Raw genomic sequence first — 25,478 nt, 5'->3', positions numbered from 1 at the left:
GGTAGTTTGTATCAGTGTATTTGTCTTTTATTGCATCTCATTTGGACTCACATGCAGGTGGGGGTGAGGGAGAAAGAACGATGCCATCCATAATAACCCCCCAAAAAAACAACACAGCCTTCATTTGAATACTTAGCAAACATTATTTATCCACATTATTGTTGTTTTTTATGCGTCGTCTTTATTTTTCTTTCAACACTTTGTTAATGCCACAATGGATTAAGATACAGTCACTTTTGGAAATAAACACACAGAACATCCAGCGTATACTTGAGTGCTTTACAGTGAGAGTCCTCAGGACTTCCAGTGGCAGTACATGAACAAATGTACTGACCGCTGCTGCGTCACTCAAAGAGGACTGAGGCCACATCCCAACCACATACACAAATGCTTCCTTGTCCTTTGATTTCCACCCTAACATTAAGTCATCTTGTGTGGAGACCGAGACAAGGAAATAAGTATTCCCAGATTGACATGTGTCGCATGCTACGATGCAGTATCACTCCACACCAGCTGAGGGCCCAACAGCAAACTCCCAGGGCAAAGTTTCCATTCAATACTGCCTCTGATTTCAGATTGAGGGGTATGTACAAAGAAGGCGGGGATTTTTTTTGTCTACTTTCCTTATTTTTAACCATACAATTTGACTAAAAATATATGATACATTTTTTTTCTCAAAATAAAGATTAAAGAAAATATGTATAATCCATTATTTAAAATAGTCTAGAATGCATATGTCAATTTGAACACAGTTCACAAATTTTTGCATGTTTTATACAGTCCCTAAAAAAAATTAAACTGAACACAATTTCATGTTTGATGATAAGTCCAGATTTGCAGTGCAAATTGTTACCAGGTGCATTTGTTCTCCAAAAACTTGAAAGTAGACAGGTGGGAGGATGGATGGCCAAGCAGATATAGGTACAACCAAGTTTTTTAATGACATAAACATAGCTCAGTATTAGTTTGGACAACGGGGGCAGAGGGGTGGAGGTGGGGGTTGGCCAGTGAAGTTACACACACCGAACACAATCCACATTTAACAACACAGTCCTCGTCTGGGAGATGCGTCAAGAAACCAACGTTTATCCACCATTCCAAGTCAGCTGATACGTGAAAATCCAGAATGAATCTGAATACACATTTATTTATTTTTTTGTTCATTTTCCATAGTATATTAAGTAAAGGATAACACTGAATTACACACACACCCACACACACATAAACTGAGTTTTGTTTTTCTGTATCTAGGGTTCACATTCACAGTTGTGCTACAACATTAGATAAGGAGGACAGGGCTTTTTTTAGGGGTGGCGGCTGGTAGGAGGTCAGAGGGCAAAGATCGTGGATGTAATGGCTGGTTGGCTGAAGGGGCTGGGGCATGACTGAGGGGAAGGCAGTGGGGGAAGTGCAGACATCCACATCCACAGAGCTCCAGACACACTGACAAACCTACAGAGGAGGGAGAGAAAATTAAACTTGATTAAAACAAGTGCTCTCAATAGAAATAGGTGAAGTCTAATTATGTATGCTCTGATAAGACAGACAGAGAAGCAGATTCAGAAACATAGAGACAAAAAAATATATGTTCAGACTGGCAGCCCAAGTCAGATTCTTAACATGTGAAGCTTGTAGTTGCACTTCCATTAAGTTTGGGGACTTGCAAGAGATAGAAGGAATGGTCAGAACTGAAGCAGATATCCTAACTTTCAGTCAGTAGTGTGGGCCAAGCTGGATTTTATTTTTTCATTGGAACCTCCCAGCCTGGTAAATTTACATCTTTCCACACCTCCAGTTAGTAGTAGCGCCAACCCTCTGTTATAGATTTGTAGTCTCCAAGGCCAAGCCGAGATAATCCTGACGACAGCACTATGATCTCATCAGAGGTTATTCTCTCAGACCTGACAAAGCTCTCAGAGCAGCAAAATACATTATACAACTGTTTTCACAGGTTGAGTAGTCCTTTATAAATTCCCCTTTAAAACAAGATGTCTATTTGTGATCTCAGATTATGTCTAGTCTAGTGCAGACATGGGTTGTGAGCAAATCTAAAAAGTAGTTTTTCCTTCTGAGATTATTTCATTTTCTAGTATTTTCAAAGGCCTAAAGAGCTGAAAGTATCCAGTATTTCATGAGAAATATGAGAAACATCACTCCCTTTAATCGCCTTGTGACATTTCAGACTTTCACATTCAGGGCGCATTAACCCTGTTAGCTTGCCAAGACTGCAGGATTAAACATGTCTCACATGTGGCTAATGCTTGGTACAACAGATGATTCTGCTCCATAACATTTGCCATGACATGACAAATGTATACAAAATAATACATCTCGATTCTTTAAGTTGCCGCTTTTTATATACCTTGGGGGGTTTTACAGGTCAGCCAGTCTACATGAAGTCCTTAATGTTGAGGTCATCCAGAGCATTCCTCGGTGGTGCAGGCTTTCTGGGGCTCTGGGCTGCTCCGGGAGACATCTGCAGACACATATTCTTTTAGTATTTAAACTCCTTTTGTCAGAGCAGCTGTAACCTTTATGTATGAAATTGTCATGAGCGTGTATAATCCATTAAAGAGTGAGTGTGTTACCGGTGCTCCGGGGGTTGCTCCAGTGGCAGGGAAGCCTGGCCTCACCATGGGCATCATGGGAGCTCCTGGTGCCCCAGGCTTACACAGAGACAGAAAGAAGGGGAAAAGAGACAGTAAGACACAAGTGTCGGACATCTGATGGGTGTGAGGGCCACCTAATGGGATAATTGTCCATCAATGTCCAGTAATGTCCAGAGTGGTTCAGAGACATTACTAGACCATACTGGACTGGTGGTCTTACCATGCTGAAGCTGGGGTGAGTCCCCATAAAATGAGGAACACCCATGGGTACGGTCTAAAGGTGTGGAGGGGAGGGAGAGGAGGAGTTGGGATGTTACTACACTACATATAAGACAGACACACACACACACACACACTGCAAAACAATACACAAACACAAATGTTGAAAATAAATTACACGGAAAGATTTCTAGCGACACACGGAAGTGATAGTGAAGACAGAGGCACGCCAAACTTGGACAAAAAAAGCTACAACAACACAACAAGAGCCCTAACTTAACCTAATAGTTAATAATAGTCCTTGATTTACACATGCTCAAAGATTTAGAGAGCAGAGAGGAAGCCTTTTGCAGGTAGCCTTAAGATGAGAGAGTCATTTCTGTTGTTGCCAAAAAGACAACTGAAATATCCAGAAGAAGCAAATGTGTCAATGAACGAGTGAGTTCAGCTATGAGTGGCTTGCCTGGACTCTAACAGGCTTAACAGAAAATAGAAACTTAAGAGAAGAAGGAGAAGCTGTTTCTTAATTTTGCGCTATAATTTGCCACTTCATCACTCTCCAGTAGATATTCCAGAAATATAAAAAAACATTTTGAGCCATACTGCATGTTAAAATCTGCTTACATTTTGGCCTTTGGTTTGGATTTTCTAAACATTTACAACCATTGCGTGTGCTCTATTGGAGGTTCTATGAGATGTGTCATTTAAACAAAATCCACCAGTAACTTATAGTTTGCTATAAGTCTTGTTTCCTTTCCTCACTGCCACACCTCTCAGTTTCCTGGGTCTATGTTTGGACCTGAAACCTGGAGAGCCAGATGAAGGCAATGCTTGTGATGGCTGCTATGCCCTGTCTGTTGCTGCCATGCAGCTCCACTCCATGCTATAAGACACAGACAACATTTACCATGGGAGCACCCCAACAGGGGGGAGCTACCTGAGGTGCCGCTGGGTTTCCCATTGTGAGATCTGAGAGAGAGAGAGAGAGAGAGAGCGAAGTACTGCAAAATCACTGTTTTCATTTACTGACATAATGACCACATGGGATAAGAAGATTGATACTGCGCCATGAAACATGGTTTGCCATTTTTACACTTTGGTTATTGTTCAGATTAAACAAACAAGATGTAATGTATTAATAAAATAAGCTTTATAGGAGCTGCTAGACAGATTTTGTTACGGTTGACTGAACCAGGCTAGCTGTTTGCCCACTGTTTCAGTTCAATTCAATTCACTTTTATTTATAGTGTCAAATCATAACAGATGGTATCTCAGGACACCTATAATTTACAGAGACCCAACAATTCCCCCCATGAGTAAGCATTTTGGTGCAATTCCAGTCTTATTTCCAGTCTTTATGCTGAGATAAGTTAACCAACTTCTGGTGGAAGCTCCATATCTAACGGGCAGACATCAAAGTGGCATCAATCTTCTCATCTAACTCTCACAAAGAAAGCAAATCAGCGTATTTCCCCAAGTATTTAAATCAATATCTATGACATCTAATGACTACTTACTACTTGCCATGTTAGCCATGGAGGTGTCAACATCCCCTGCCTGAGGGGTCAAAGTGGGCTTCATTACATCGCCTAGTCCATCAAATACTACAGAAGGGAGGGAAGGGAACAAGGAGGGGAGAAGAGGGAGATATTAGCATCCTTCAATGCGAGCAATCCTCACACTAGCAGTCCTCCTTACTACTGGGGATTACCATGACAACCAATAGATGTCTCCATGACAACAGTGAGAAGAGAGGGGCATTGAAATGTGAGCTAGAGAGCAGGTTAATATCATAAAATATTAAATTAAATAAGATCTATAGCAAATAGTAAAATAGACAATTTCATAGTGTTAGATGATGATAAATGGTTTGTTGTTTAGTGCAGTCTGTGTGTAAAATAATGTGTATAATAAATCAAGTCTGATGGGAGACATCTGTCAGGTCAGCTGCTTACTACTATGGTTTTTTGCAATGTGCGCTTAGGAAATAAGAACTTGTATGTGGGATAAATACCAAGCAGAGTTTATGATCATATGTGAAAAATAGAACTGCATCGTACCATCATAACAACATGCACAAGGGAGTCAAGAATATATTTTGTATTGCTTGTTGGTAAATTACAATTATTTCAAGATATTTACTGTATGTGATTGCTGCAAAAATTATGATGAGAGCAAAAGCACTGCAGCTACAATGAAGCCGGGTTAATTGCTAAAGAAGCACTACATAATACTGCTACTTCATACACTCTGTAACCGTCAAGCATCTCGTGGTGGCAGGGACAGTGCAGCTGAGCTCGCCTTGCACCACTGCAATGCAGCAGTGCACTGTGGGAAATTAGCGTGTTATAGAGCAAGGGAACTCACCCAATCAAATGGCAGGAAGCAAGCAATGAGCCAGCCCAAGAGCCAGATGGAGAGGGAGAGTGAGGAAGGGAGAGAGAGAGAGCAAGAGAGAGAGAGACAGAGAGAGAGAGAGAGAGAGAGAGAGAGAGAGAGAGAGAGAGGAAAGTAAAAAGCACAGATGCCAGAGAGAAAATGCAGTGAGGTTTAAAGGAGCGGGTGACAATGAAACCATTAGAGTTTATTGCATGAATGATAGAAAGAGAAGGGAAAGAAAGAGTTAAGCCTTAAAGCAGTAGTATTGCAGACCATCAGTATTTATAACATGAAGACCAATGGCACAGGACAGGAGATGACTAGAAACCAGGTGAACAGGGTTTGTGTTGCCATGGTAACAGATACCACAGGGGCCGTGAATGGTGGCAAAGATCAGAGGGAATCCCCAGAGACTAATGACCACAGTAGTACTATGCAAATGAGGTGATGCGATGATGACGTTAATATAACCATATATGGACATTGTTTGAATCCATAGGACTCAACAGGGAATTTGCTTTACTGACCCAATGACAAGATGAGTCAAAACATTACACCCAAGCTTTTATTTGATGGGGATATGGTATTCAGTGTGATAATCAGCAAATGCATAAAAAACTAAAATGCACCTTAGCGAATAGCAAACCATTTCATTAACCATTACCAAAGATAATAGAAACAGTGACTGACTGACTCCACAAAACAGCTATTTTGTCAGGCAAACACTGTTGTAAACAATTGAATGGAAGATGTCAACAAAGTACATGATATTATAATGACAATAACAAGGCGTCATGCAATTATTAATAAATTAACAACAGCTACAGTCATGGATGGATTATAAGAACAAACATGTAAAAGACCCCCCACCCCTTCTACAGATTATAGGAGTAAGACAGCCAGATTGAAAGATAACAAGCATCTCTATTCGTCTCTAGCGTCTCTTTTAGTGTAACGACATTTTGCAGGTAAACCAGAGCTCTCAGGTTCTGCTGTTGTTTGAAAAACTGCAGTGCCTCTTCGTCTGTGTTATCTGTGTATTGTGTGTCATTCATGTCAGTCTGGTTTGTACCTTTTTTCTGTAAGCGTGCAGTCCATAACGTACAGTGTTGTGAATAAGAATTTCCCCTTGGGGACAATAAAGTCTAAAGTCTAAAAAGTCTAAACCTCAGCATTTAGATCACACTGGAGATGAAGAAGCACACTATAGAAAATATAGGAAACTGTCAAAGTTAGCCCGAAAGGCATGCTATATTTTCTTAAAGCAGAGCTATTCTGCTGTTAAACTCATTTTAATAGCTTTACTAATGTGACTGTGTTTTGATGAAATGTATAGCCAAAGTATTCTGTGCAGCTATAATATGAAAGAAACAATACACAAAAACAAATATTGGAGTTGTATACTGGATTTGGTCTACAGATACTTGATATAAAAAGACTCTGATCAGGATCAGAGGCCCTTTGGCCTTTGACCAGAAAGCCTGTTTGGTAATCCATCCATGGCTACAGCACAGTGTGTTTCCCAGAAATGGAAATATTTCTGTGAAATGTCTGCAACGTGTTGGCATTCCCTCTACTGTACACACTATGCATGCAGAGTGAGATTTCATTTGTTTTTTTTATTTGTATTTTTTACCTGACATGAGCTCAGCACCGGGGGCAGCAGGAGCAGCAGCAGCTGTGGCATCTCCTCCTGTGGACTCTGGCAGGTCAACCCAAAATACACCAAACCATGCCATGCCATGCCAGGTCAAAGTAGGTTGTTGAGCCATCGCAGCATAAGGGCAAAGAAGGGGTAATAGTCAGCCTTCGGCTTCACGCTGGTAATGCCAAACAAAGTGCATAGAGTTAGATAAGAAGACTGAATACACAATTATGTATATTTACATAAAACCAGGAAATATTGCTTTCATATGCACACATCCACACATCTCAGCATAATGCCATACTCATTTGACAGTCGCAGTAAAGCATCCACCTGCATTTTCAGAGACACCAAGGCCAGGAAAAAAGAGGAAAGTAAAAAACAAAAAACAAAAGTGAAGTCGTAGCTTGCAGTTCAGAAATAATTTGACTATTTCAGCATGATCAAGATTCATCTCAGGTATTCCCATTGTTACAAGATATCTATGAGTTTCAACACACAAGTACAATATGCAATAGCATAACTTCCCAGTATTTATAAAGCCTAATATTAATTTAAGTAGTTTCATTTGATGTTTCCCAGATTTTACTCTTCTTCTCTAGTAATGTCTTCATGAACAAGGGAGGCAGAGTGAGGGCAGCCGGACATGTGAGTTACCCACCACCAAACAGGTTCATGATGGCTCCCGTGTCAATTTTGGGTGGGGGTGCGGAGGAGAGGATGGGGGCAGGGGAGCTGAACATATCTGCTGGGAAGGGCAAGGTGGAGATAGTGTTTAGAACCCAAACATACTCACGCACAAATACACACATACTATTGACCCGTTATTTATTATAATGCACATTTATCAATTGCAATCGCAGTGCATGCAGTACATGCTGGAATGGGAAAGTAGGTACGAGTGATTTAGTAAATGTTTCAGACAGCTCAATAGCTTTAAGCTGACCCATAAGAGAGCAATCTCATTTCCCTTTTTTCCCCTTCCCTGATCAAAGCCAAGGACAAAGCTGAAAATCAGTCAGAGCAAGACAGGATATGAGAGTAGAGCACACGAGAGATTGCAGAGTAGGTGCAAGAGTAGGTGCAATCGGGTACCTGCTGTAAACAAGTCAACACTGGGAGCGGGGTCTGCTTTGGTGAAGCTTGTGTCTGGCATGGAATCAAAGAGATCTATGAACACATGCGCACCCAGAGAGGAATATTAACAAACACTTTAAAATGGTGAGGTTGCTCTCACACACAGCAGCCAACTGAAAAAGGCCTTCAATATGTGCACATACATCTGATGATACCAATGAAGAAGAATAAAAGAGAGGAGAGGATGACAAGCAGCACCAGATGGGGGGAAATCAGCAGGATGCTAATCAATACGACTAAGAGCACAAGACATTAAGATTAATACTGGACCACACACATCTCTAACGTTTACCGCTGAAAAGGTCAGTCGCAGGGTTGGCAGCGCTGGGAGCTGAAATGGTTGCAGTGGTGGTGATGGTGATGGATGCAGAGGTGAAGAGCGGGGAAGGGGAGGGGGATGAGCTAAAACAGGCATCCAGTGAACTACCCAGGTTATTATTCTCCACAGTCATCATGCCGAAAAGGTCTAGACCTGAAGACGCTGTGTTGGTGCTACCATCCGAGGGAGCAAAGGGGTCTTTGGGGAAGAAGTGGGGTGGGGTGTGAGGAGGAAATGTAACACATACATAGGAAGGGAGGATGTTAAAGGTTTTAATACAACTTAGACACATTTTATGTGATGATGATGAAAATACTGCTATAAACATGAAAGCGGAGGAGAAAAAGAATCTGAGAGGAATGATAGGAGAGAATGTTCAGAGCTCCAACACACTCCTGCTGTCAGTCCAAACAACTAAAAATAGCATCTGACAAATGAAGCAAATATTGAGCATCTTCACAGTATATAAACCTGAGGAACAAACCACAGCTGAAACCAGGGAACTGCCACAGGCAACCTTCTCCATAATCAACAAATCTTCTGATGCCAAAAGATAAAAGACAAGTAAGAGCATTGTTCTCGATCGCCATGGTAACAACAATAGTACTGTCCAGACACCAGCAGTAATGAATAGCAAATCTATACGCCTACTGTTCCTGCACAAATCCTTGAGATGAAGCCATGATTAAAACGTGAGACCAACCAGAAATGCACACAAACACACTGGCACAAACAGGTCTATACAAGTTATTGAACATCTTTACATTCACAGTCATGGCACTCAAACCAAAAAAGGGTTTACTGGATTTGTTTAGGGGGATTTATTGACAGAAATGGGATATAATATTCATAGTTATGTTTTGATTAGTGTAGTGTTTTCGTTAGCTTAGAATGAGCACTTCATATCTACATAAGGATGGGTCTGCTTCCACAGAGTCTGCCATGTTTCTATAGTAGCTATTAAGGGACAAACCAAACACTGGCTCTAGAGAGGGTCTTTCACGTTTTTACGTCACCTGAAGGCCACCGTAGGTTCTCCTACATGCTTGGAAATTGAGGGGTGAGGGAAGGGGTATTCAGTTGGTTGCAATCTGCAACCTCACCACTTAGTAAATCCTACACACTAGTCCATTAAGTAAAAGAAGCAATACCACAATATAGACATTTTCCATTATGAGTCCTATTTTAAGCCTTACTTAAATATAAAATGCATAATTATTGTCAGCAATATTTACTTAAGGGAATAGTTTTACATTTTGGGGAGAAAAGTTTATTCGTTGATTTACCGAGAGTTAGATGAAAGAGCTACCACTCTCATGCCTGTACAATAAGAAAAGTTGTGTTTACTAGGATGGGAAAGGAATGTCCCACCCTACCCTGCCTTACTCTGCATCTGATTCGCTTACCCTGGTATTCTTACCCTAACCCTAACCAATCTCACTCCTCATAACTAAGCCCAACCAATCCAACAAAGGCAGCAATTAATGGCCAATCAAAGGCAGAATAGAACAGAACATTCCTTTGCCATCGTAGGAAATGCAAATTTGCGTACGATAAACAGCATTTTTCTACAGCCAGTAGCCGGTTATCTTAGCTTAGCACAAAGACTGGAAATAAGGGGAAACAGCTGGCCTCGCTCTGAAAGTGATGTCTTTGCACACCTGCTCCTTTGCTTTTCCTACGGATCCTAAATATGCATTTGTTGGGTACATCCTTGATATAATGCTAAAATATCAAGGTTAAAGGTCACCAGGGAAAAGTCAGCATCATCACCAGTTGATGATCCTTGTAGAAAACAGCATTGTATAGCTCATTCAATTGTAGGTACTTTGTATACTTACAGTACACATTTACTTTGTTACTTTCCATCACTGACTCAAACTCACTCACACAAACAGACACACACACACACACAGACAAACTTTCTGTCACCCACCAGCTCCAGCGTTGGCGGCGGGGGCGGACGTGGCGGCGGCCCCACCTTCAGCAGCTGCTGCAGAGGCCTCAGTGGAAGGAGCAGATGTTGCAAAGGCATCTGGGGTTCACACAAACCCCACCAGAGGACAGAGACGTCCAGAGAGACAGATGAAGAAGTAAATAAGAAAATAAGGAGTCAAGAAACATGAGGAAGAAAAGAGAGCATCGGGAAAATAAAGGTAAGCTTCTTGTGACAGTAGCCTATTCAACTGTAAAAAAATGATAGCTTGCAGCCTTAATATAGGACATTAATGACTGACAGATGAATAGACAAATGGGAATACAGACAGGAGGCACTACAGCAAGTTTAATCTACTGCACGAAAGTAAGCCTAAAATCTACAAGTGTTACAGCTGCCATTTGTAGCTGAAGCCAAGTGACAGGGTTTGATAGAATTGCTTTTCACTGAGGTCAAAGAAAAGCATGTCTGCCTATCAAACAAGACGCATGTGGAGAATGACTGTAGCAGTATGTTTATGTGCAAGCGGAAGGTGAGTTTGTGGCTGTACATAATTACATAATGCAGAAATGTCTCTGAGTATGTGGAGTGCAAGAGAGAAAATTAGATAGTGTGTGTTTCTGTAAAGTATCATCCTATTTTCTATGGAAACCCAAAGTGGTCATATTAAATAAATGAATAATTATAAAATATATAATCAAATGAAATAATTATGTAAAATGAAGCAATTATTTGTGAAATCAAACCACTCATTACTCAGAAATGTTATTTCATCATTACTTTCAAAGTGACATTTGACACACTTTATTGGAGTTAATTTGTTGTCCATTTTTCAGAAGTCTGTTTTTATTTCATATTGGCATTTTCCCTAATGACACTTGATATCATGTCACATTTTATTTCATAACATCACTTTTCATGACAGCTGTCACAGCCCTCTCACCTTTTCGGCCAATCACATGCCCCCTGCCTCTCTTAAGCAAGCAAGCTGAACAACCGCTGGCAACTTTTGCCAATTGGGTTCATTGTTAACAGTTGTCATTTCACAGTTAAGTCTGCAGTGTTTTGATTCTAAAGATGTTCCTCAAACAAAGACACAGAACTACAGAGTTGAGCAAAAAGACAAGCTCCAGCTAACTTGAAGCTAGCTAACACTGCTAACGCGGTCTCTGATGCTGAGTAATAGTAATATAAGCTCACAACCCAGCTAGGTAGATAGCATATGTGGCCTTGTTGAGCAAAAACGGGGAGGTGAGTTAGTGTGTGTGTGTGTGTGTGTGTGTGTGTGTGTGTGTGTGTATTGTGTTTATTTACAGCAGCAGCCTCTAGTTTGTTGATGAGGAATAACTAATATTGTTGTTGATCTAGCTAACAGGAGCTAACTGGCTAAATCTGGTAGCAGTTGTAGAGGCTGGAGGAATGTGATTGGCTGAAAGGTGAGGGGATGTTGAAAACAACATTGTCACAGAAAGTTCTATTTCGTATAGGCTTCACCCTCTAAGAGCTGTCGCTATTGGATTAAGGTCGAAGGGATAAACCCAATAGCGACAGCTCTTAGAGGGCTGCGCCTATACTCATAGAATCTGGAGTTACAATACGTAACTCGTATCTCGTATCTCGTAACGTAATCGTTATGTTATTAAATAAATGTGTTATCGGGCAAATGTCATTATGAAATCAACATCATATATCTATTTAATATTGGATACTTTTCTAGGAACGGCAGTTGAGAGCTGAAAATGATGAAGGTGTGCATCAATGCATCATTAAGACTTCACTGTTTTTGATGATGCAACTTCATTAGCAGAATGCAGACAATATCAGTGACAAATCAGCGTAGTTCGTCTACATATTGTATGTGTTTGAGCATGCAGTCGTCTTTGTGTTATCATATTTGTGTGATGGTTTTAGGGTCGAGCTTCCCAGAGTGATTCTTTCGTAGAGAATTATCTGGAAGCCCACTGACCTCCCAACAGATCCATATTGGTGGCGCCAGGGGAGGTGGCGGCTGCTGTGCTAGTGGGAGGAGCTAGAGAGACTCCAGGTTCTGCGGCTGCAGGAGTGGGCGTTGCTGCTGCAGAGGAGGGGGCGGGCTCTGCTGTGAGGGTGGGTTCAGATAGCAAGGAATCGCCCATTTCTGCGAGTACCAACGGGGTGTTTGAAATCCCCAAAGAAAGGTACCAAAATAAACCCCAAAAGAGCAACCAAAATATGCAGTCGAGTCACCGTTACAACAGTGAATAAAAGCAAGCCAAAACAAATGTCCAATACAAATTATAGCCAATTAAGAAATTTTGGAATTGACCAAGCAAAGTAAAATCCAAATTTTAACCAAATTAAAGTTAAATTATTCAACACCATCCAGTCATAACCAACAAATAAAAACAACCAACCAAAATAGCCCCCGTTGTAAACCAAAAACAGACAATGGAGTATGTGGAGGGAAGGGAGAGAGAAGGCAGAGAGAAACAAAGAGACTACTCAGACTAAAGAGAACAGCTTGAGGAGACAAACAGGGAGGATTTGTACATTACAGTCTATTTTCATGTTTAATTTGGATTAAAACATTGACATTGTTTCCATGCCACCTCAATTTCAGATTAGAGTTTTTGTTTTGTTTTGAAAGAAAGTCAATGTCATTGAGGTGTCCCAGAGGATGCGTTAAGACTACACTAGTCTAGACTACTGTAGAGGCTGGAGGAGAATAAAGAGTAGAGTGAAACCTCACCTGATCCAAGAAGATCTTTAAAGCAGCAAACAACAGAACAAGGAAAATACATGTTAGTTTAAGCCCAAGCTAAAACAGTTTTTGACAGTTCACTAACAGAAAATAGATTACTTACTGTATATGGCGACTTAATCTACTGTGAATGCTAGAATGTGGATTTGTATTCTTTCAGATGAACCAGCAGCTAAGTTGACGGAAGGAGGGACACTTACCTCCCCAAGACGTGGGGGCAGCTGATTGTCCTGAGGGACCCGAGGAGGACAGTGGATCCAGGTCCAACAAGGAACTGGTGAAGGAGGCAGATACGGAGAGTGAACAACATGCAGTTCATCATCCTTTGCAGAAGGTAATTCTTTTACATTGGCTTGTTGCGGAAATAATTAAATATTAGTGTTATCAGTGATAGCTACAAACAAGACTAGAGGTCTACATTCACGCAGTGAGGCTGTACTTAACGATGTGTTAACATGCTAACATTTGCTATTAAGCACTTAGCACAAACTACAGCTGGGGCTCATGAGAATGTCCATTAATTACTGTAGCAAATTTCATGGCAATCAATCCAACAGAGTAATTTCACTCAAAAACAAAAATGTCAACCTCGTGCCACTCAAGGAAAAGTCAGGTGATCACCACAGTCAGTTGGATTCATCCTTTGGGAACCATAATGCAACCCATAAAACAGTTGTTAAAATATTTGAGTCTGGACCAAAGTGGTGGACCGACCGACTAAAATCCATCCCTAGAGCCACACGATAGCTTGACTTAAAATAAGATTGTTACATCCAGAAGCGTTTTAGGGTTATACTCAAACTATATCAGCAAAAAGTCCACAGAATCGCTGCAAAGTGAGCTCTTAAGCATGGTTTTCAAAGGTTGCATGGGCTATTTATTGCCAAATGTTGAGAATCATAGAAAGGCAGAGAAGCGAGAGGAGGTCATAGAGTTGACAGGCCCTTACTCTTCAGCTGGCTCAGCAGCAGCAGCAGCGGCAGCGCTCTCCCCAGGAGGAGGCTGCAGTGTGGGAACAGCGTTTGAAGATTTGGCCGGAGTCGATGTTGGAGACACGTTGTTTGTCGGAGACCCCTGAAAGATAGACAGTGAAGCCCCATTTTCAGTAGTGCATCAGACTGGAAGAGCTCAATAAAATTTTAGACTGTTTTGACTGTGCCTCTTACCTTTGTTGGCGACCTGAAAGATTGAAAGAGTAGAAGGAATTGTTAGTGCTTTTGCTTTAAATGGACAGAACTCCTGGACAAGACTGAAAATGATTTAATGGATCTATTTTTTAAAGGTGAAAAAAAACCTCAAGAACAACTATGCAAGACAGGTTGCATCATACAGTATGTGATCCAATGAAGAGTTAATTTCCAAAGCAAAACACTGTATGTCCAATTGTTTAAAAGACTCTCATTTTGTCAACATTTTTAATCAATTCAACTTTGGAAAAAAACCTGTCATATACTGAATCACATTGCATGTCAGGATGTGATAATACACATGAGGTGACCTTATCAAAACATGTGTTTCTCACGTGTAATCACATCAATGCACACATTTCCACATTAAAACCTATTTAGCTGTGGTGCAGTTATGCTTCTATTCACATGGAGATCCCACATACTGCAATTCCCGTGAATAATGTGTAAGTTTACCTGATGAGGCCATAAGGGAAATGAAATCAATCTACACAGTTTTCTAACAAGTTAGTAAACTCCAAACAAAACATACAGCATATGCTCACCCTTCCCTGGTGATTCCAAATGAACAATAAGGGGGATAAAAGAAAGGAAGGGTTAAAGGAAATTATAGAAATATAGGCCTGTTTCTACCAACATTTCTCTTGGTTACATACATTTATTTTCATGAAAAACTAAGAGGGAGTTTCTCAGACCTCAACTTCTTTTACTTTTGTTGTTATGTGATCCTAATTCTTCTAATCTGGCTTCACACTGAGTATCATAAACTGATGATCTCTTACCCCTTCTTTCCGCCCTTCACATCTTCCAGACCATTCATGTGTGTTTCCAGACTCTCCAGGATACTGCTGGGAGCCTGACAAAAAAAAAAAGTGGAACAATCAATAAATAATCCTAATCTATTTGTCTGCTACATCACAATGTCAGGCTGTGCAAGTCCATGTTTAAAAAAAGAAAATCTCTGTTCAAGGTTCTTTATTTGTCATGTGCACAACAATAACAGAAGTAGTCGATGGCTCACTGCATAGCACACATGCATGTACAAACACACACACACACACACACACACACACACACACTTTTGTGTGTCTGAAATTCAATTAGGATCAACATGCCAACACGCCATCCTGTAAACAGGCACTCAGCCAGGGCACCCTGTGTTTTTGTGGTTACCGGGTCCTCTAGAGGTGTAAAAGGACAGTCTTCGTCATCTGAGTCTGCTAGATCCACTACTACCCCCGGGTGGAGACACTGGGGTGGGGAGATTTATAGTGGGTGAGTTGTGAGTGTATATGTGTGTGTGTGTGTGTGTGTGTGTGTGTGTGTGTGTGTGTGTGTGTGTGTGTGTGTGTGTGTGTGTGTGTGTGTGTGTGTGTGAGAGGTGGAATGGGTGGTATTCATTTGAATTACATTCTTGGTCGCAATCCTTCCAGGAAAATAATGTAAGAGCCACGATATGTTTTAACTTACGTAGTTGATGTCAGGAATGTCGTTTTTCTCAACTCCAACTGTCTGTTAAAGGAAAAAGAGTTTAAGAGTTTTGTCATGACATATATGCATCATTATGAAGGTGGCATTAAGAACCGTTGATTGCCCCATACCTCAGCCAGCTTCATGAATTCCCCAATCTTTGTCACCCTGGTCAGGAACCTCTTGTAGATCTCCAAGGCCTCCTTACAGTCACTCTTCTTCATCTTGAAGTATTTCTCTACGTACGGGAAGCAAAAGGTTTGCAGGTTCAGATTCTCTGTGATGCATGTTTTCATCTTTGGAGAAATGCCAAATGAAAGATACTCATGGACTACCGACCTAATAGGTTGATGACTCCGTCATTGTAGGATGCGAACAGTTTGACCAGGTCCTTGAAGAGAAGCAGGAATGCAGCATTGATGATTCCATTGTTCAGCTCCTTGGGATGAACCTGAGAAAGGAAACAGAGGACATGTGAGAATTGCAAGCCCTGGGAAAACCTCTGTCTTGTGTTGCTGCATAGTGCTGATATGAAGCCAAAGTCTGACTCACATCGAACTCCAGGAGTGTGTCAATCTGAGTCTGCAGAACAGGCATGCCTTTCAACAGCTTCTCAGTGGTCATGGTCCTCATCACACCCTCAGCACTGAAAGAAACAGAGAGTGAGAGGCTCCACAGGGATGAGAACAGCCATTGGATATAGCACTCAAGTGAAGAAAAAGCCTAGATGGTAGAAAGTAGAGATGTGAGGAACAAAGGCCTATGCACAACCTCTCTGCCTCCATGTTTGACGTACCCTTTCTTCACTCTGGTGAAATCAAAAGCCATCTGGCGGTAGGCGAAGGCTTTCTCGTTCAGGTATCGTCCATACCGTCTGATGAATGTAGACATGTCATATCCTAAAAAGGAAATGTATGTCAAAAAGCAGGCAGAGGTCATTGTGTTTATTTTTAATATTAAAACGTTTTTTTTTTTTTTTTTATTATTTATATATATTTAATTCAATTCATTTTTCTCCTCACTTTCTCCTAAGCTTTCCTTGGGCCAAGGTGACTTTGTTTTCTACAAATTGGGTTGAACAGTGGCTTCTTGCAGCAGGTAATATAATACTTTTTGACAACATAGGAAGCTAAAATCTAGATAAATATCACAATCAATCAATTTAAATCTTTATATTCTTCAAGGGAAAAACATAAAAAAACAAAAGCCTTACAAAATGGGCTGAAAAGTAAAACTACACATGTATCCAAATTTCGTGAAATTCAGCTGAAACCATTAGGAACTGCAGATTTGGCCTTTGTAACAACCATTATTATAACACTGATACATTCTTTGCAGGTTCCGGGTAACAGTTATCTGCACAAAACGCTTAGAAAATACCTGCACGCTGCTGTCTTGTTACCAATTTCTTCTTTTATCCCACATGGACAAGGATGGTTTATCTCAAAAATGACTACGTGTGTTTGAAACATTTCAAACACACGTAGTCATTTTTGAGATAAACCATCCTTTCATTGTTTTCTTTAGAACATCTGAATTGAGGTTGTAGATTCATTTTCTTATATATTGTCAAAGAAAAAATGCACTAAAAGATAGGGCAACCCAATACAGCTGGGTTGACTAAGAATGTAAAAAAAACGTAACAAAATGTACGAATATGAGCGTAATAACACATGAACCATTAGACATTCGAGACCGATGCATGTGTGAATGTGTATGAGTGTGTGTACATTTTTTACATGTGTGTGATCATGTCCAGTCCCATCTACGTATTTGCCAGATGGCTGGTTTATTTCCTGTTTCTTTTTTGCCAGATGATATTGTTCTTACCGTGAGAGCCGGTTTTGTCGATAAAATTGCTGAGGTTGAAAAGGGAGGTCCTGGAAGCCAAGTACTGAATGAACCTCTGAGGAAGAGAATAAAAACACATTCAAGGGCAATAGAGGAAAGAAATTAAGTTAAAGTTAAACACACTGAACCCACAGAACTTATTTCATTACTTTGAGGAATTGTGGTTAAAGCCTTTATTTGTCTAACTCCACTCAGCACCACACACAACCCTCAAAGTACTCAGAAGGCTGATTTCAGCTCTCCAAAGTGGTAACCTCGCAAGTTAAATATCAAGACATTTAGTATACATTTGGAATGGGTGATCATTTAGCAAATCCATTCAGTAATTTCCACCATGTATTCCAAGACAAAAAATCCCAAACAATCAAATCAAACCTTTGTATTTATCTTATATCTCTGAATTAAACTAAAAACTGAATTGCACCTGATTGGTCTGCCTGTCTCACACACTAACCTCGTTGCCGTGGACACACATGTGATGACTGGTGACAAGGGCCTTGAAGACGACCACCCAGCTGGCATTGGTGGCTCGCTCAAACAGCGTGTCAGCCATCTGAGGGATGTTCACGTTGGTGGTGTTGGTGGCTGACACCAGGTCTGCAACACAGCCACACGGAAACATTATCATCATTGACATCATGTGAAATTTGGAGGTCTGAAGACATAAAGTAGTTTTTTAGAAGGGGAAATTTCATACAGGGTGGAATGTAAGAGGAGAGTTAGTCTAGTCAAATGCCTACATAATTTGAACAGATTTGATTAAACTTAGATTAAGTGAGCAGGCGATTAGTGTTCGCTGCAGAGCTGCTCTAGTCACCCATGAGAATATTAGGCCAGGAGGAAGACCTGATGTACATATCAAATGATGTTGGTGCACAAGCCCACACACACATGCAGGCACACACGCACGCATGCTGACAACGCAGAAAGACAAAATAATGCTTTGTCAGCTCTTGACCCTGGATGCCAGTTTAGACACTAAGACAGACAGAGAGGTGTCCAACAGTGGTGTCCAGACCATTGCAATAGTACAATGTGGAATAAGTGTAAAATGTGATGCATCTCATTTCTCAATCCATTTCAAGCACAATTCCTCTTAGTCCACTCTCACACGCATCTACAATATTTTCTGCCAAACTCTCCTCCTCCTCTAAAGTATGAATACTGCATCTTCTTCTGTGGGTCAAACAAGCCACTGCTGCTTCATGGAAATACTAACAGTTAGCCAGAAAACTTATTTCATTTCTTACATATTGAGAACATTTGTATTAAGTTTATTCTAGACTATTTTTTTTTAATGGATAACATACTTTATATTAAGACTGAACATAATGATCCTTTTAATCTGCCAGTTATCTTTTTTTTATTAACCAATTGGTCTAAATTGGTCGAAAATTCCAGTCCAAAACCAAAACATATTCAATTCATCATCATACTGTATAGGTCAAAGAGGAGCAGCAAATCATCACATTGAAGATGCTGGAAGCAGAGAATGTTTAGGATTTTTTGCCTGAAAAAGGACTTTTTTTTTTTTTATCAAAACAGCTGCCAATCAAATTCCTGTTGATTAACAGATTAAATAATTGACTAATTGTTTCAGCTCTATACTACAGTATAGACATAGTTTTGCGTACCTGGGGCGCCCAATTTGCAACATGCAAGCTGAGATTTCCTCTCAATCATTTTTACATCATAATTTGTGGCACTTTTCATTTTGACACAAACATCATACTTGTAATTTATCACAAGATTTGTGAACAATCTTTTGTGAAAAATGATACTGCCACCATTTGCAATCTGCATGTAAGCAGACATAACATATATAACATCTTATTATCATATTATTAGCTTTAGCAGAACTGCTGAAGGCATGTTATCATATTCTTTCTCTGATGTGGGAGTTTATTATTTGATAGAGAGAGAGACAGATGGCCACAGAAACAGTCAAATATAAAAACAGAGCAATTGAAAATGTTTTATTAATGAAGTTTATTTCAGAATGTTTGCCAATCATGCCAACCACACTAGAGGCCCTAAAATATGTTTACCATACCTGACATAAATGTATACAGGGGCACATATTGTATTGAGGGCACAGTTGTGGTAGAAAAAGAACAGAATTAAAATATCCTTTAAGTTCTTGAAATATAAAACATTACATGCTGTGTATACTGCAAATGCATTTTTTTAGTCCGTCCCTCTGACATTGACAGCTGAGCAACGAGGGCAGGACTGACTGTATGTATACCTAGTGCCAGAGAGGAATGCAGCAAATATTGGCAGGCACCTCTGATAATGGAAGGAGTGGAAGGCCATTATATCGAACAGGCCTTGGCCTTGTTTTGAGTAGGTAGATACCAAAAACCAAAGACCAAAAATACAGCAAGGGGATGAGCAGGAGGGGGGCAGAAGGGAAGAGAAAGAGAGGCCCTCAAGGTAAAACAGCAGATAGTCTGATGAGTGCACTAATGTAGATATGAATGTGTAAGAACTGCTGTTGAAGGTGTTGGAATTGTACCTCCTCTGTGTCCCCCCCTTTTGGGACAATGTGTCTGACCCCAATAAAAGACCTATATATCCTCGCGCATTCGTTAAATTGGAATTAAATTGATCCTAATTTATGTATTATGTCTCGTTGTCATTTGTTATTATTACTCAATGTACTTTGCTCGAGGCCACTGTGACCCTGACTATCTTATAGTTATGGCTTAAGCTAAATAAGCATACACCAACACACACTTGGTCTCTTATGGAAACCTTTTACATTCTTATTATATTTATCTGCAAATAGTAAGAACATTATTCTACAAAGGTCATAGTGGCAGGCTGGACAGAGGGGTTGGGGGTTAGGGTGGTTGGGGAGGTTGTAAACAGATTATCACTAATCACTGGTCCTGGTCTTTCTATGGTGGCTGTCTCACTACCCATCCCCCGAACAGGACACACACATACCTCTCTTGGCACCACCTGTTTCACTCTACGCTCACCATCTAACACATCTCTGTTATCAGCTTTGTGTCACTAGTGCGGTTGATATATAATGATTCAGGTTTATTTGATTATCTTCCCAGCACAAGAAGAAATAGACAATGTCAGCTTGACTATCCCCACATTAGCGTTTTTATTCCACACTTTTGATTGTTCTCGTTTTTTCCCCGTTCCTTCTTGAGCTTCACTTCTCTGTGAAATGGCTGAATATTACATTCTGCCTGCAGCCTTTTCAAATAACACACACAAACCGAGAGACATGGTCCACAATGGCTGAAATGTGATTATGTAACATTATCATGTCACTGGCACAGCTACAACTTAATATTCATACTAGCATGATGAACACAGCGCTATCCACAGCCATACTTTCAGCTCATAATAGCCAATAATAACTGTGTATGTAGCTTATTTTTATGGTATTATCTATTGTATGTAGATATGTTATTATATCTGTTTACTGGTGTTTAACTGGCCATATCATAGGATATAATCCATGAATTCTGTTTTGTGTGTGTGTGTGTGTGTGTGTGTGTGTGTGTGTGTGTGTGTGTGTGTGTAATGAGGATTGGCTGAGCTAAATAAAGACTAGACGGTAATCCAACGCTCTAAGAATGAACTGAGGCCTCATACTGTGCAATTGTATGTTTGTGTGTGACACTGTGTGTCTTTTTCTAGTCTCTGTGTGCTGTAATCGTTTTTTTTTTATGCACAACAAATCACTCTCATAGTAGCCAGAACATTCCAGATTAAATTAGAAAGAAGTCACACATTAACATTGTGTTGATGTGTAGATTCATCCAGATAGCCTAACTCCTGTCAGCTATTTACAGTAAGTGCCATCCTGACAGCCTTTCTCAGAAGCATTCACACCAAGTGTCCAAAATAACTTCCTCGTTAACTCATTCACTACTCCCTATATAATACACACGCAATAGTTTATGAGCAGTAAATTGAGATTTCGAACACATACACCGGTGTAGAGTTGTACAACTGTTCATCTTTGCATCTATAAATTGTGACAAAGTGTGTGGCATTGTTAGCGCAACGCTAACATTGTGGGAATAGAACATCAATCTCCCTCTCAGGATTCAGATACTCAAATAAAATGCAGGCCAGTAAATAAAGTGTGCTATATAGGAAATAGGGGGTGGTTTCATACAGAAATATAAGGCTACAGCCAGTAGCAGGTTAGCTTAGCATAAACACTGGAAACAGGGGGGAAACAGCTAGCCTGGCTCTGTCTGAAGGTAACAGAATTTACCAACCAGCCTCACAGTGACGACAAGAAGTTACTGCTCCCTGCCAAGAAAAACTCTGGCACATAACCCCCTTGAAAACAGCAGCCTGTCTTTTTTTACACTTCAGTTTTTGGAGGGATCAAATTAAACAGATGCAACGTGTTAATTGGTGAGCTTAGAGGTGCTGACAGTTGGATTTTGTTCAAACAGAACCAGGCTAGCTGTTTCCCCCATTTTTCCAGTCTTTATGCTAGGCTAAGCTAAGACAGATATGAGAGGGACCATTTCATTTCTCAGCAAGAAAGCAAATAAGAGCAACTTCCCAAAAATACTATTCCTTTAAAGACCACATCCCTGCATGCTTACTGTGGCTCCAGCAAATGTGTCTCACACATGCACACCATCATATTACTGGACACATAATCTAACTGCTAAATGCTTATGTAAATGTGGTCCACTGCTTCCTTCAGGTTGGTACATTGATTCCACTCCTCGAAATAGCTATTTCTACACCCAGTATATTTTTAACATGACCTCAGATGAATTTATACCTATTGCCTTTGGTGTTGAGTAAACTCTTTTATTTGACTTTGCATGGACTACATGTTCCCTTTAATTTGTAACAGATGCCCTCCAGTGCACTTTTCACTACAGCTACTGTGTCTATACAGTGCACGACTAAACAAACTCAAGTATGAAATTGGTTAGCAAGAAATAACACACAATTGACACATGGGTTTCATTCCCTGCACTGAAATCAAATGCAGACATTAAAGCCAGAAAAAAATAGATGTTTGCTCTTTACTGTATATAGTGGAAAGTCCTGCACACATAATTACCATTGCAGCTTTTATTTTGTAGTTATTCAAACCAATCACTTCAGGCTGTTCATCGTTTACATTTTGACATGTACAATTAGAAGACAGTAATGGCCATTCGTCCTCCTAAAAATTGCCACTTGTTAGAAAAAATGTTTAGTCAGTCGAGCCACACTCGAAGACTATTGCAAATACAGTACATTCAGTGTTTGGTTCTAGTTAAAGAAATATACATTATGATTGTCTCTGCGCACTAGAGATAACAGGCCTGTCATCTGTCCTCTTTCTTCTAACAATTGCCCTCTGTCATTACAGTGCCATCCCTTGACACTCTTAATCTGTTGTCATGGAAACGCACTGAACCACCACCACCAACAACACACACGCCCACGCCCACCCCAAGGGTCACTGACTGTGTCACTGTGGAATAAATATGACTTATTGGCTTTCTGTATATATCTACCATCAAAGAAGCTCTTGTAAATAAAATGTACTGAAAGATAGTTCATTATTTAGGCAGCCTTTACTTGTACTTTTCAATGATTACTTTGCTGTTACTTCTTATTTTCAGCCTAAACTATATCAAGACAAAAAAAATTAATCATTGAGTTTTTTGAGGTTAGGAATTTCCTCCAGCCAAGACACACATACAAGAGAAGCACAGTGGCCTACATACAAGAGGCTTGTTAAATCGCCCTAGTAACAGATACAGCATAACCTCATGGACTAAAAACCTTAAGGAAGACAACAAATCCATATGTGTGTCTTGCTTATTTCTCTCATAAGTAAAGTTCATAAGGATATTTCCATATGTCTGGAGTGTTTGTCATATCAAGAGGTCAATAAGGTGTCTCCTGTAGTTTTGAGAAAGAGGTGAAGGCTTGTACCAGTGACAGTTTGCTCAACAGTCCAAGTCTGTGCAGTCGAAATTTAAAGACACAGAAAACAAACCTACGGACACAGCTGAGAGTGAGGGAGCAATGGTCTCTAGTGCATGGCTAGCATTAGCATTGTCACCTTTGGCTGTGTAAATAATGCAAGGCAGTCATTGGCTGATTTTTAAATTATTCAGCAGGGGAGCGGATCACAAGATATAAGGTCCTAACCCAAGACACAGGACCAGACCTGCCCAGCGACCACACACAGACACAGACAGACAAAAAAGGAAGACATGGAGGGCCAATCAGACCACCCGCCATCTGCAGTGCCACCGCTACCGCTTTGGTCTGACTCACTGTTTATGCTATATGACAGTAATTAATCATGGTTTGTCATAAGGTGGCCCCTGCTGTCATCTGGAGATGTGTCAATAAAGCTGTGAGGTTTGATGTTATTCATCTGTGACTTTATGGCCCTATACTGGCCTAACGTGACTGATGGAACCCAAATAGGTCTCTTTGCATGTTTTTCATACAGCATAAGCTTGAAATTTACATTTTAATTTAGTAGGCTATGTGTAACACTTGCACTTCACTTCACTATCCACACTTGCATGCCTTCAGCAGTTCTGCTAAAGCTTCAATGTAAAGAGTTAAGGGAAGTGCCTTTGCAGAAGCACAGAGAAGGGACATTAAATGGTCTAGTGCTGAGGATTACTTGTCAGTATGCCTTAAAATATGACCTTTTCTCCCTCCCTCTCTCCTACTCTCCCTTTCACTCTCTGGGTTTCCATCATCTGTATTGGAGGCTGACACAAAGGGTCACCAGAGGGGTCATCACCATGGCTGCATCAATTCATCATGGCACCACACCCATTTAAGATAAGGGAATTAAGGAAAATGACTATGCTATGTCTGTAATAGCATGTGGTCTGGGTGGATGTGTGTGGTGTATATGCCTTTTAGCCTAGGCCCTATAAGGCAGTAGGAAAGAGGAAGAAGGACTACACTTACACTCCAGGTGCTTTTTCTTGGGCGCCATCACTTCATGAGTGGTAGCTTTGCAGACAGCCCGGGCCATATCTGATCCCGTTAGCTGGTGTTGCGCAGCGGCGATGCGATCCGTGAGCGTTTGCCCCGACATTTTCTCTCCGTTGAATCGACCACCTCAGGAATGTATTTCACCACGGGACGATGAAAAAAATGTGTGACTATAGACCGGCTGCTTCCCGGTGGTTGAGTTGGCGGATCCCCTGCTTTCCTCTTCCCCGAAAGATAGGCCTGACCTTCTGTGTGGGCGGAAAAAAGGCACATTCAATGAGCTCAAACCACTACATAAACCTTATTTTTTTCGAATCAAATCGTGCAGTTACGTTGATGATATGAGCGGTGACATGAGACTTACGCAAGGTTGTGAATTTCCCTCGGCTCGTCCCGGTATCGGCTTCGTTCAGTTCAGCACCTTGGACAGCTAATGCCACTCGGTTATGTAACACTAAACCGGCAATGAAAGCTATTTTCTCAGCCCGCAGCAATTTATTTAAAAAGAAATAGGCCAATGACAAATGTGTTACAAGCGAGGCTCCTCTGAGTGTCCAAAAAATATTCTTGGAAAATGACGTAAATCAACACTCCATCGGTCGGTCAAATATCCCGTTAGGAGGGGGCATGGGGTTTGGCTGTCTCCTCCCGAGTCAGGGCATCAAAGGGTTTTCAAAATAAGACAATAACCCACAATTTCCTCCTTGGTTGTCAGATTGTGGTTTTTCTATCCTCTTAGATTTGTCCGTTTTGGCTCAGTAATGCCGCTTCAGATGCTGTGGTCCTCTCCTCAGATCGAAGGAAAATGCGCACCGCTCCCCGGTGGTGTCGCCAACACTGCGCAGAGCAAGATGCTCGGGAAGAGGAAAAGGCAGAAAGGAATTTCCCTTTTCTCCTTCCCCCCTGTCGTTTGTTTATGTATTTGGCCAATCTATACGTCCATCTATACTCTCCTCCTCCAGAGGGGACAGGGCCGGATGACACACGTCGCATCCCACATCTTTTAAAGGGGAGTCACTA

The 25,478-nt window shown here is 40.8% G+C and overlaps 2 protein-coding genes across 18 annotated transcripts; both read right to left on the bottom strand.

Annotated features, from left to right (window-relative positions):
* Positions 1 to 9: 9 nt before the first annotated feature.
* snap91b (synaptosome associated protein 91b) lies at positions 10 to 25,478 on the bottom strand. Of its 16 annotated transcripts, none has more exons than XM_035995156.1 (23): positions 24,823 to 25,477; positions 24,432 to 24,706; positions 17,947 to 18,089; positions 17,472 to 17,547; positions 16,438 to 16,540; positions 16,194 to 16,287; positions 15,981 to 16,092; positions 15,773 to 15,879; positions 15,642 to 15,683; positions 14,954 to 15,027; positions 14,717 to 14,722; positions 14,151 to 14,163; positions 13,934 to 14,058; positions 13,185 to 13,258; positions 12,973 to 12,987; positions 12,211 to 12,381; positions 10,245 to 10,343; positions 6,844 to 6,909; positions 4,346 to 4,432; positions 3,736 to 3,797; positions 2,589 to 2,666; positions 2,363 to 2,476; positions 10 to 1,452 (listed from the first exon to the last, which is right to left on the bottom strand). In XM_035995156.1, the coding sequence occupies exons 2-22, from the start codon at positions 24,559 to 24,561 to the stop codon at positions 2,390 to 2,392; spliced, it is 1,764 nt and encodes a 587-aa protein (XP_035851049.1). In that variant the 5' UTR covers positions 24,562 to 24,706; positions 24,823 to 25,477; the 3' UTR covers positions 10 to 1,452; positions 2,363 to 2,389. The 16 variants fall into 16 exon arrangements, 15 of the variants coding, with proteins under 15 accessions (XP_035851049.1, XP_035851051.1, XP_031177679.1 ...); XM_035995158.1 differs by having other exon boundaries at positions 4,346 to 4,417; positions 24,823 to 25,476; XM_031321819.2 differs by having other exon boundaries at positions 3,766 to 3,797; positions 24,823 to 25,475.
* On the bottom strand, positions 6,918 to 10,234 carry LOC118493825 (clathrin coat assembly protein AP180). Of its 2 annotated transcripts, XM_035995171.1 has the most exons (4): positions 8,282 to 10,234; positions 7,948 to 8,022; positions 7,514 to 7,600; positions 6,918 to 7,027 (listed from the first exon to the last, which is right to left on the bottom strand). In XM_035995171.1, exons 1-4 carry the CDS (start codon positions 8,634 to 8,636, stop codon positions 7,023 to 7,025), a joined length of 522 nt encoding a protein of 173 aa, XP_035851064.1. In that variant the 5' UTR covers positions 8,637 to 10,234; the 3' UTR covers positions 6,918 to 7,022. The 2 variants fall into 2 exon arrangements, with proteins under 2 accessions (XP_035851064.1, XP_035851063.1); XM_035995170.1 differs by having other exon boundaries at positions 6,918 to 7,600.

Source organism: Sander lucioperca, chromosome 19, assembly GCF_008315115.2.
Source record: "Sander lucioperca isolate FBNREF2018 chromosome 19, SLUC_FBN_1.2, whole genome shotgun sequence".
NCBI lineage: Eukaryota > Metazoa > Chordata > Actinopteri > Perciformes > Percidae > Sander > Sander lucioperca.
Note: the sequence above shows the minus strand (reverse complement) of the source record. Positions and strands in the feature narration are given on the sequence as shown.